The 12928-nt window shown below is 45.3% G+C and overlaps 1 protein-coding gene across 2 annotated transcripts in view; it reads left to right on the top strand.

Moving 5' to 3' along the window:
- MYO7B (myosin VIIB) overlaps positions 1-12928 on the top strand; it is a 523403-nt gene that overhangs the window by 226347 nt on the left and 284128 nt on the right. For both annotated transcript variants that reach the window (XM_077488413.1, XM_077488412.1), the window contains exons 17-18: positions 1781-1939; positions 8391-8483. In XM_077488413.1, the coding sequence (XP_077344539.1) occupies positions 1781-1939; positions 8391-8483 (252 nt within the window). The remainder of the gene's footprint in view (positions 1-1780; positions 1940-8390; positions 8484-12928) is intronic.

The following is a 12928-nucleotide window of genomic DNA, read 5'->3' as shown; positions in this document are numbered from 1 at the left end:
CAGTTAGCAGTGGTGTTACTACTGCTGCTTAATGTAACAGCTTCCTGCTGGAGCCTCCTGGTTGTTGGGGAGCTGGTGGCTGACGGTGTCCTAAAAACCTGTTATATCCACCTGATCCATTCAGCTGTCATCTGGGGTTTCCTGGCTTACAGGTAATTGTAATAAACGGGAGCGGGGGCAGTTTGAAAAAAAAAACTCAAAACATTGTGGAGTTCCCCCCAAATTTCATACCAGATCTTTTGGGCATGGTATGGATCTTAAGGGGAACACTTACACAAAGTGTGGTCCCCCACAAAATCCATGCCAGACCCTTATCTAAACATGCAGACCAGGTAAGGGGAGGGAAGACTGTGTGCCTCCCTTCCTTTCAAATCATACCAGGCCACATGCCCTCAATATGGGGCGGGCACCTTGTCTGGATGTTGATGTGCACAAGGGTTTCTTCCCTACAGCCTTGACTCAAAAGGTTGTAAGGAATGCGGGCAGAGTTCTTATAAGAATCTGGAAGCCCCCCTTAAAAATGGGGGGCATCTCTAGATGCTGGCTTCCTTCCATGTGAATAAGTGGCACATAGCACCCCTTCTCATTCACAAAACAAATGTAAATGGCTAATAAAGACACACACATTTTTTTACAAGTCCCTAAAAATTTTTTAAAAATACCAAAAATGTAGTAGAATGTAAATCCATAAACAATTATGGCATCCATTAATGCAGATCCTTGTCAACAGCATCAAATATAAGCAGAGGGATTTTGGTCTCCCACGTGACATTGACCAAATATGGACATGACCATATTTGGCCAGTGACGTCATAGATTCATCATTATTGACTAGGATCTGCATTGCTGGATGACAGGATTGACAATGGATTTACATCACGGGACATTTTTTTTTTAACAAAGTATTTTTCAAAAAGTGTATGTCTTTATTTACTATTTACATTTTTTTATGAATAAGTAGGGGTACTTTGTACCCTTTATTCATTCACATGGGGAGAGGGAGCTAGTGCCTTGGAGCCCCTTTATTTTTAAATGAGGCTTCTAGATTCCAAAATGCCCCTGCCCACAGATCCTCACATCCTCACATACTCCCAACATGGGGACAAGGTGCTTTTCCATGTGGTTGCCCTCTGTTAAGGTATCCTCCCCATGTTGACAGCAGGGGGCTTGGCATGGTTCAGAAAAGAGGGTGCATGCCCATCTCCCTTTTTTCTGGCCTGCTAGGCTGCATGCTCACATAATGTTCCGGAATAGATTTTGAGGGTCCCTGAGTTTTTTTATTAATTCCTTTTTTTTTTGCCTTGAGTCTCTCTTGACATCCATACAAGACCATTATCAAGGATAAGGATCTGGTATGTATTTTTAGGGGGAACTCTACATCTTTTTTTTCTGTTGGGTCCTCATTACAGTACATCTATATTATAACCTTGTCTAAGATAATTAGGTTATTTATGGTGGGCATGAATTACATTTCTTTGTCGGTTTTTCTGTAGTAGGCTACATACAGGTAGGTTAAGAAAATACCCAGGCATACTGTTTAAATAAGTTGTACATTTTAAAGTTTCACTTTAAGCATAACTTAATTTTCCTCAAAAAAATTTTTTTGCTTTGGTACATGTTCATATTTGTGTATTTAGGAAATTTACTAGACTTACATTCCGGGTCAAAATAGGATTGAGGCTACAATGAATTGATTGAAATGGGTTTAGGGTTAGAGGGTCCACAAGGGTAGCATTAAAATATCTTCAGCAATAAAACATGTTTTCCTTGTGTTTCCCAGCTCTTTGATCGCGAGCTTTGTATTCGGCAACTAAGATACTCTGGAATGATGGAGACCATACGAATCCGAAAAGCAGGATACCCAATCCGTTACATCTTCTCCGATTTCTTTCACAGATTTCGAGTATTGCTGCCATTAAGTTCTGAAAGTCGCAAGATGGTAAATATATCACCCAGTCTGATAAATGATAATGTATAATATTATAAAGACTAGCAACATTGAAAACCTTATATTTAAAAGCCCAGCTCCTGCCCAAACTAAAACAAAGCATCTTGGACTGGGCTGGTAAATTTGCAGTAAGTCAAATAATTGCGTATTGTCTACTTACTTTATAAAACTTTTAGTTTGAGGGGTTTTAATCAATGAATTGAAAGCACGTCATTCCAAAGCAAAGAGTGAAACGTACAAAATCACATTACTAGGACCAGTAGGATTTTTTTTTTTTAACAATATATTTTGATTGAAGTTTAAAGATGTTTACAAAGAGAGAGGAAAAATAACATTAATCAACAGAATAGTCTTACTGTCATCCTCATAAGATCAATCATAAATGACAATTAAGAATAAGCCATTTCAATAATGTTGTACAATAAGTACATCAGGGAGAGAGCCTAATGAAGTTAGTCATAGATTTGTAAAGGTAAGATCCATTTATTAAGGGTTTCTTGGGTGGAAGAGTTTGGACCATCACCAGTCTAATGAAAAAGGGCCAAGAGCGGCCTAGGGTTTAATAAAAAAGTGAGTTAAAGAAATAAAAGATAACTTTAGGAGAGAGGGGTTAAGCAGGAGATGGCTGCCCAGATAAGAGATTCACTCCTTCAGAGTATCAGAGTAAACAGACGTTGGCAGGGTAAAAAGTTGTAGCGTTAAAAAAATCAAAGTGAGCTAACAGTAATGTAGTAAAGGGATCATCACGTTAACAGGCTGTGAAATTCAAGGCCATTGATGAACAGTATCCAAGGAAGCCACACCTAGAACTGTGAGTATCTGTCATACAGGTGTGCCATAAATTTTTCATATGGCTTAAGATATTCAGTTTATCCCCCCATTTCTTCACTGTTATTCCCATATTAGTCACCCTGAGAATAGGGAATGTTTTATATATATATATATATATATATATATATATATATATAGATCTTGTAATGTTCGGGGGGACCAGCAAGATTGCAGGACACAGGCTTTTCACACAACAAGGGGTTTATTAAACTTAAACAGCTTTACAGCAGCCCAAATACAAAAGGAAAAGGTTTTTAGTCTCACCGACTTGCAAAGTCCAGAATAGCTGTCTCAATCAAACAGTACTTGATATTTTATGGCAGGTAGCTTCCCCTGCCAGGAGGCTTCCAGGCAGGACACTGCTGTCCACTTCTGTTGCTGTAACCCAGAACAAACACCAAACACCATCCACCATGTCCTCTACACTCCTCCACATCCATCTACCACTTCCTGTCTTGTTTTTAAACACACTTCCTCTGACAGGTGAGTTAACCACTTTTGTTCCATTAAAGGGACCACAGTACAAACAGAGGGGAAACATAGCGTCCTTCCAGGACCCAGCCATGGCGTCCTGTACATATCCCCCCCCCCGTGCCCCAACGCCAAGGAGGTGGAGGCAACAGTGGAGCTCAAACAATGGACTCGGGAGAGGGCATCTGCATTTTGATGCAGTCTCCCAGGCCTATGCTCCACTACAAACTTAAATTCCTGGAGTGCCAGGAACCACCGAGTAACCCTGGCATTAGTCCCTTTTCCTTGTCTCAGCCATGTTAAAGGGGCATGATCAGAAATCAATCTAAACTTCCTCCCCAAAAGGTAATATCTGAGGGATTTCAGAGCCCACTTAATGGCCAGACACTCTTGTTCAATTATGGCGTAGTTTTTCTCCGCTGGTGTTAACTTCCTGCTGAGGAAGACTATCGGGCGTTCCTCACCATGAATAACCTGTGACAACACCGCTCCCAATCCTACATCGGAAGCATCAGTCTGGACAACAAACTCTTTTGAAAAATTAGGTGCTACCAGGACAGGGTGTTGGCACAGTGCCGACTTGAGCTCCAAAAAAGCCTTCTCAGTGTCTGCATTCCACTCCACCATGACCGATTTCCGACCCTTAGTCAGATCGATCAACAGAGCCGCCAACGTGGCAAAGTTGGGTACAAACCTCCTGTAGTATCCCACCATGCCCAGGAATGCACGTACCTGCTTTTTTGTGAGGGGGCGGGGCCAATTCTGTATAGCCTCTATCTTGTTGACCTGAGGTTTCACTACCCCTCTACCCAGGATATAACCCAGGTATTTCACCTCCTCCATTCCCAAAGCACATTTTTCAGGGTTTATTGTAAACCCCTCCTTCCAAAGAGAGTGCAGCACTGCCTGAACCTTGGGCAAATGTGATTCCCAGTCTTTGCTAAAAATTACTATATCGTCCAAGTACACTGAGGCATACTTCTGGTGAGGTCGTAAAATCCTATCCATTGCCCTCTGGAACGTGGCTGGAGCAGTTTGCAATCCAAAAGGCATCCTTTTGTACTGAAAACTCCCCTCTGGGGCAGAAAAAGCAGTTTTCTCTCTAGCGGCCTTAGTTAACGGGATTTGCCAATACCCCTTGGTAAGGTCTAATGTAGTGATATACCTGGCTGGGCCTAGTCTCTCAATAAGCTCATCTACCCGGGGCATGGGGTAGGCATCAAACCGGGAAACTTCATTAAGTTTCCGGAAATCATTTCAGAATCGCAGAGTCCCATTGGGCTTCGGTACCAACACAATCGGGCTCGACCACTCACTTTGCGATTCTTCAATAATCCCTAGGTCTAACATCTTCTTTACTTCCTCTGAAACGGCCTTCCTTTGAGCCTCTGGGATGCGGTAGGGCCGGACAAAAACTTTGACTCCTGGGTCTGTGATAATATCATTCTCTATGACACTAGTGAGCCCTGGCAAGTCTGAAAATGTTTCTTTATTTCTCTGCAAGAACTCCTTTGCCTGCTGACTGCTGGGTTTTAGACAGGGTATTTGCTACTTGGACACTCTCCACCCCAACCCGAGGCTCAAGTTTTGTTTTGTACTGGCCAGGGAGGTCACTGGTTCCCTGTCTGTCCAGGGCTTTAACAAGTTTACATGATATATCTGATAGGGTTTCCTCTTGCCTGGCTGGTGGACTCTATAATTTACCTCTCCCACTTTTTCTACAACCTCGAAAGGGCCTTGCCATCTGGCCAAGAATTTACTTTCCACAGTGGGAATCAACACTGCTACTCGATCCCCCACTTGGAAGTTCTTAATTTTGTCTGCCCTATTATAGACCAGTCGTTGAGCCTCCTGGGCTTTTTGTAAATGTTCCTTAACTAGTGGCATCACAGTTCGGATCCTCTCCTGCATTTGAGAGACATATTCAAGAACACTCTTATGCTGAATTGGTTCACTTTCCCATTCTTCTGTACCACTCTCTTGAGCATAGACTTAAGGGTCTTATTAAAACGTTCTACCAATCCATCTGTTTGGGGATGGTAGACCGATGTGCGCAGCTGTTTAATCCGAAACAGTTTGCATACATCAGCCATAACCTTTGACATAAACGGGGTGCCCTGGTCTCTGAGTATTTCCTTGAGAAAACCTGTCCGTGTAAACAACTGGAATAGTTCCTGGGCAATAGCCTTAGAGGAGGTATTCCACAGGGGTAGCGCCTCAGGATATCGAGTGGCATAGTCGAGGATCACCAGTATGTAAGAATGACCTCGAGCCGACTTTACCAAGGGACCCACTATATCCATGGCTATCCTCTCGAATGGGACCTCAATTATGGGCAGAGGGACCAACGGGCTCCGGAAATGGGTCACCGGAGCGGTCAACTGACAGGTGGGACAAGAGGTACAGTATCTCCTTACCTCTGCTTTCAAGCCTGGCCAATAAAACCGGCCGGCGATCCGTGCCTCCGTCTTTTCAACTCCCAGGTGTCCCCCTAAAACATCATCATGGGCCAGGTCCAGGACCTTGCGTCTATACTGTTGGGGTACCAATAATTGTTCTACCAGATTTTCTCTCACTTTAGTAACCCGATAAAGCAATTCATTACATATTGCAAAATGTGGCCACCGCTCATTAGCACCTGGCTCTTGGGGCTCCCCATTTATTACTACAACCTGTTCACGTGCCCTGGCCAAAGTGGGGTCCTGCATCTGGGCAGTACCAAATGCCCCCTGGGGAACACCCAAATCTGGCAAGGCAGGGGTAGAGGCCACTTCCTCATCCTCTTCCCCCAGCATTACCTGAAGCAGGGAAGGTTCCCCTCCCTCAGTGTTCAGGTAGGTCTGTGAACCCCACATTTTGACATCCTTAACAGTATCAGCACTACTTTCATCACCATTAACCAAATCCTTGGCATTTTTATCAACTGGGTCCATATTACGATCATGTGGCATCTCAGGGTTATTACCCTCAACAACAGGAACAGAGGGACTAGTTTCTTCCCAGTCTCTGGACCTTTCAGATAGTTCTCCTTGTCCCCACAGTTTTGCAAATAACGGACAGTCTCGTCTTATGATAACGTCATGTACCAAGTTCTTTACCACCCCCACCTCTTGAGTACCAGTGCCACATGCTGTGAAGATGGACACCGAGATGAGAGGGTACTCTCTAGTGTCCCCATGAATGCAGACAACCCGTAAAATTTTGCTTACCGGACCGATCTTCCCAATTACTCTAGGGTGAACCAGGGTCACCATGCTTCCAGAGTCCAGCAAAGCCTGTGCAGGGTGGTGGTTCACTTGGACTTCACACTCAAATTTCCCCTCTCCAAGGTCAAGATGTGTTGTACAGTCTTTATGGGCATAAAAAGACCCCTTCGAAGAACCCCGCATTCCATGGGCTCTTCCTGCAATGGGCAGTGGGCCCGGGTATGGCCCCAGGCATGACATCGCCAACATTGTATATCCCCTCCTCTCCGAACAGGAACAGGTCGCTGAGGGGGTAACGGGTGTGACTCTTGGCCTTCCGGGGTGTTGGTTCCAGGGCTCCTGGGGACATCCTTTAGAAGGGTGGCAGTTGGTCGGAAAGGCCGTGGCAGATTGGGCCCTTGACACTTGGTAGGGCCAAGCAGATCCTCCACCACTGTATATCGTTCCACCATCTCGACAAGGAGGTTCACAGTTTTGGGGTCTCCATTGCTGACCCACCGTTGAAGGTCGTCTGGCAGTGACCTTAAGTATCGGTCCAGCACAACCCGCTCCACAATTTGGGGACCAGACAACACTTCGGGCTGCAGCCATTTTTTTACTAGTTGCACCAGGTCATGCATTTGAGACCGCGGTGGCCGATCTGGACGATACTTCCATTGGTGCACTCGTTGGGCCTGGACAGCCGTAGTCACCCCCAACCGAGCCAGTATTTCTGCCTTTAATTTTTGATAATCTTTAGCGTCTTCTGGTGGTAGGTCGAAATAGGCTTTTTGAGGATCTCCGGTGAGGAAAGGAGCAATTAGGCCGGCCTACTGGTCCTGGGGCCACCCTTCTCTCTCTGCCATCCTCTCAAATGTACCCAGAAACGCCTCTACATCATCACTCAGGGACAATTTCTGCAGAAAATGGCTTGCCCTTACGGTCACCTGGTTGCCAGGGGCAACAGCCACTTGTTCATGGCCTGGTTTTTTGTACCTCCAGCTGGGTTGCTAAGCGCTGATTAGCTTCCTCATGGCGAGTCTGCGCTTGCATATTAGCCAAGGACAGCTGTTTAATTAGCTCCTCCATTGTTTCAGCTTTCAACAGTTTTGCAGCTTTAACCCAGGACATAAATTCGCTGTACTGTCCCTTTAAATGTCAGTTTAAATCCAATGCAAAAAAAAAAATGGCAAGAAAAACGCCTGTTACTTTGTCCTGCCCGCATTCGAGCACCACTTGTAATGTTCGGGGGGACCAGCAAGATCGCAGGACACAGGCTTTTCACACAACAAGAGGTTTATTAAACTTAAACAGCTTTACAGCAGCCCAAAAACAAAAGGAAAAGGTTTTTAGTCCCACCGACTTGCAAAGTCCAGAATAGCTGTCTCAATCAAACAGTACTTGATCTTTTATGGCAGGTAGCTTCCCCTGCCAGGAGGCTTCCAGGCAGGACACTGCTGTCTACTTCTGTTGCTGCAACCCAGAACAAACACCATCCACCATGTCCTCTACACTCCTCCACACCCATCTACCACTTCCTGTCTTGTTTTTAAACACACTTCCTCTGACAGGTGAGTTAACCACTTTTGTTCCATTAAAGGGACCACAGTCCAAACAGAGGGGAAACATAGCGTCCTTCCAGGACCCAGCCACGGCGTCCTGTACAATCTATATATAGCTATACATATATATAGATATATATACACATACACATATAGAAATATCCTTTGAATCGAGATGCTAGATTAAGTGCAGGTGCCTATTTGTCACATATTTTAGGTGCTGCAAATTTTGGAAAGCTCCTTTTTGTTGAAATAATTGATATCAGAACTTTAGATTTATTAAATTATGGACACGTATAGCCTCATGTTGTTGTGTAAAGTTTTTACTATACCGTTTGCATTGTTTGCCTTTCTCTTGCAAAATATATAAATATATAAATTTCTCTTTATTAGTGGGATCACCAGGCTTGCAGTGTTGATATTTGTGGTGCTGTTATTGGAAAACATGAAGACTGGAAAGTAGGAAAAACAAAACTTTTCCTAAAGGTAATAATTAATAATACTTTCTACAAATGTAGTTATAAATGTAAAAGTATGTATCTAACCCTTCGCTGCCAAAGCCGTTTTTGTTTTACATGCATAAAAATAATCATTTGAATCCTATAGATTGGGTAAACCCCCAAACAGTATATCCCTGTATTTCCTGAAAGCAGAGACCCTGAAAAATAAATTATAAAAGCTCTTACAGGCCATTAGTTTAAAGTTAAAGTGATTATAAAGGCAGAAGGTTTTTCTTGTTCATACATCACGGGACACAGAGACTTTGATAATTACTTACCGTATATACTCGAGTATAGGCCGACCCGAATATAAGCCGAGGCCCCCAATTTACCCCCAAAAAAACTGGCAAACTTATTGACTCGTGTATAAGCCGAGGGTGAGACATGCCTGTCCATCCCTGTGTGTGTGTCCGTCCATCCCTGTGTGTCCGTCCATCCCTGTGTGTCCGTCCATCCCTGTGTGTCCGTCCATCCATCCCTGTGTGTGTGTGTGTCCATCCATCCATCCATCCCTGTGTGTGTGTGTCTCCATCCATCCATCCATCCATCCCTGTGTGTGTGTGTCTCCATCCATCCATCCATCCATCCCTGTGTGTGTGTGTCTCCATCCATCCATCCATCCCTGTGTGTGTGTGTATCCATCCATCCCTGTGTGTGTGTGTGTCTCCATCCATCCATCCATCCGTGTGTGTGTGTCTCCATCCGTGTGTGTGTGTGTGTGTGTGTGTGTGTGTGTGTGTGTGTGTGTGTGTGTGTGTGTGTGTGTGTGTGTGTGTGTGTCCAGCCTACCTGTGTCCCGAGCCTTTGTCCCGAGCCTCCGTCCCGTGTCGTGCCTTGCCTTCGTCCCGTCCCGTCCCGTCCCGTCCTGTCCCGTGCCGTGCCTTGCCTTGCCTCCGTCCCGTGCCCTCTTCGTCGGCGGCCATTGTAAAATTCAAAAGCCGCGCCTCCTCCTTCGCCTGTGATAGGCGGAACACTGAATTTCCCAGCAGCCTGTGTTCCGCCTATCACGGACGTCGTATCATCCTCGTCCGTAGTACGAGGATGAGACGATGCCCGTGATAGGCGGAACACAGGCTGCTGGGAAATTCAGTGTTCCGCCTATCACAGGCGAAGGCGGAGCCGGAGGCGCGGCTTTTGAATCATAGAATGGCCGCTGTCTGTCTGCTCGACACGCTGATCGAGCGGGCAGACAGCGATGACTCGAGTATAAGCCGAGGGGGGCACTTTCAGCCTCAAAAAAGAGGCTGAAAATCTCGGCTTATACTCGAGTATATACGGTAGTGGGTTAGATAGTCACCATCAGGTGATTGAACAATGGCAACCCTAATTACAAGGCGAGTTCCACCCCTATATAACCCCTCCCAGATGGAGAATACCTCCGTTTTTTCGCCAGTGTCTAAGGTGGTTGGTCACGCTAAAGATGTGCTAAAAAGAAAGCTCCGCTTGATGGTCTCTGCGGGGGCCTAGGAGCTATACAACCGGATCCATACTTCGGGCCAATAAATATGCCTAAGATGGATAGTACCCGGGCTTCGTGAAAGAAGAAACAAGGTTTTGCCTGTAACGTCTCTTTGAGGACTGGGCTCTGGGATCCAGCGCTTTGGTGCACAAATTTAAGTTGCGCAAAAAGTTTTCCTGGCAGAGTCTTCTACAGGTCCAAGTACGAGGATCCTGTGAGTAGGAACCCTGAAGGTGGGCACAACACTACCCACTGTCATGGGTGAAGGTTGGATCTGTCTGTTCTCAGCAGTTCTTGCGGCCGGGATAAGACCCAAGTGAAGACAATCCTATAGTATATACATTATGGATTATCTTCTTTTGAGTATTTTGCACGTCTTTCCTGGTTTCTGCCACTAGAGGGATTAAGAAACATACCTGGTGTATACTAACATGCCTTCCAGGGTACATGCTCAGTGAAGCTGGTCTGGTCTATGTGCGTACAGGGGGTGCACTTTTTTTACGGTCCTACGCACGAGCAGGGGGTGCGCTTTTACTGTGAGGAAAGAGGGGTGCACATGCGCAAAGCAGCTATGTTTTAAGCCCAGCACGCCAGAGCTCCTGTAAGCAGTGGGACACAGAGCTGTGGACAGTAAGCATCTCAGTGGATTCGGATCCAGGCATACCTAAGACACCTACTTGGCATCAGGTTGTGCAGACTGAGCTAATGTTTATATTGTAAGACTAAGGCACAACAGTGGTTCCATTTGTACTAGTACCTCTGCTTTGCAGCTTAGGACTCTGTCTCCTCGTAAGAGGGCTTCAGGGGGAGGTAAAAGAGGCACTAAAAAAACACGCCTACATCGAGGGGTTCTGGGCATGCCTGCAGGATTCCATCCCCCCTGAAAGACTGGAGGCAGCCTCACAAGATGAGTCTGTGCCCCTGTCAGGCTTTGCAGCCTCTCCCAATGTTACAGTCCCTGTATATGTCACTGAAGACACTATGAAGGCTGCATTGGATGGTTTAGAAGGAAGGATTACTGCTTTTATCACCGCTTTCTTAAAGAAGGAGCGGTCAGATGATTCAAGGAAGAGGAGAAGCTCTCCTCTGCCTCTCAGGCCCTCAAAGTGCAATATTATACTGAGTTGGTGCATACCACATATAGATTGCCCTCTGCTGAGGCTGCCATATCCTCTGTTTCCTCCTTGGGATCCCGGAAATCCCCACAGGCTGCGTATACCTTCCCAATTCATCCCTTGCTGAAGAAGTTGTTGTATGATGACTGGGGTCACCCAAAAAAACTATTTTCTCCTCCTAAGAGGTTTTCCATGCTTTGTGCGGTGAAGGAAAAGTTCACCAAAAATGGGGGGTGCCAGCAATAGATGCAGCTATTTCTTGTGTGAATAAAAGCCTGACCTGTCCTGTAGACAATGCTCAGGGGTTCAAAGATCCAACTGATAAGAAGCTGGAAACTTAATTTAAAGCCTCCTATTCTATGGTTGGCGCTGTGGTCCAGCCTGCGGTCGCAGCAATCGGCATGTGCCAGTTCATCAAGGAACAAATGAAGCAGGTGCTTAGCCTCCTCTCCACTGAGGAGGGCGAGGTTTATACAAACCTTCCTAAAGCCTTGTGTTTTGCAGTTGCTGCCATTATGGATTCTGTTCAGCAAGCACCCCGCCTTTCCCTCCTGCTGGTACACATGTGCAGGGCCCTTTGGCTTAAGCATTGGGCAGCTGAGGCTTCATGCAAAAAAATATTTCAGTGGGTTCCCATTTTATGGGGAACGCCTGTTTGGGGATGATCTGGACAAATATATCCAGAAGATTATCGGGGTAAGACCATGTTGTTACCAGTTAAAAAGTAGAATAAACATCCCTCATTTGGACGTTCTCTGTCCCCAGCCCCTGGAGCCTCGACCTCCAGGCAGTGGCGATGACCTCCCCCAGTCCAATATTAGGGAAAAGGTCCAAGGCCAAACCCAAGGGCAAAAGAAGTCTTGGGGTCCAAGATCTGTTAAACAGAACCCCAAAACCTCCCTATGAAGGGGCACCCCTGCTCGGCTGAGTGGGAGGAAGGCTGCTGCAGTTTGCAGGTGCCTGGCGGGAAGAGATTCAGGACAAATGGGTAACCTCCACGGTGTCTCTGGGCTACAAGTTGGAGTTCCGGGAGTTTCCACCATCTCGTTTGCTAGGGTCAAGAGTCTCCAAAGATCCAGAAAAAAGAAGACCCTTTTTTCTGGCCTTAGAACTTCTACTATGACAAGTGATAGAAGGGGGGGTTTGGGACTTTAGATGAAGCACAAGTAGTGTGCACATGGCATGAGCATAATAAAAGAGTACATATATAACAGCACATGATTATGGTGGTAAGTAGATAGAATAATAATGAGAAGAAAAGACATTTTGGAACTTTAAATGAGGCAGGAACCAAAGGGGTAACTGCCTCCATCCCTATCAGCACAAAAGGAAGTCAAGTGACTGGGAAATACTGTTTATTCATGTTGTATAATCTAACATACAACTAAATGGGTATATAACCTCCAAAAGCATTTGATCATTTACAACATAAGTTACATAGTAGTCCGCAATCATTGAAACAGTTGTAGAACAGACAATGGATACACTTTTATAAACATAGGTAAATTAAAAACAAAACTAAATATAACAAAAAAAAACAAGAAGAGATGAGAAAAAGAAATAAAATAGATAAAAAGAAATAAGCATGTTTCATATACTGAATGATTGTAGACATGAATAAAACCGTAGAGAACATAAATTGGTCCATGGTAGAATGGTAGTAAAATGTAAGGCTTGACGTGTTTCGCGGCCTTATAGTTGCTCATCATAAGCATAAACCATGGAAAATATCTAAAAACAAAAAGTATTAATTCTAAATGCTCAAAAGCGGGGAGATGACGTAGGAACGCTCTAGTAGGAGGGAGGGGTTACGAGGAGGCTGAGAAGGAGAAGGCGTGCGGCGTGCGGAAGAGGAAT

The sequence above is a fragment of the Lithobates pipiens genome, unplaced genomic scaffold (assembly GCF_037356315.1).
Source record: "Lithobates pipiens isolate NorthernLeopardFrog02 unplaced genomic scaffold, aLitPip1_a1.2 Scaffold_18, whole genome shotgun sequence".
In the NCBI taxonomy this organism is placed as follows: Eukaryota; Metazoa; Chordata; class Amphibia; order Anura; family Ranidae; genus Lithobates; species Lithobates pipiens.
The sequence above is the reverse complement of the archived record's forward strand: the minus strand, read 5'-3'. Positions and strand labels throughout refer to the sequence as shown.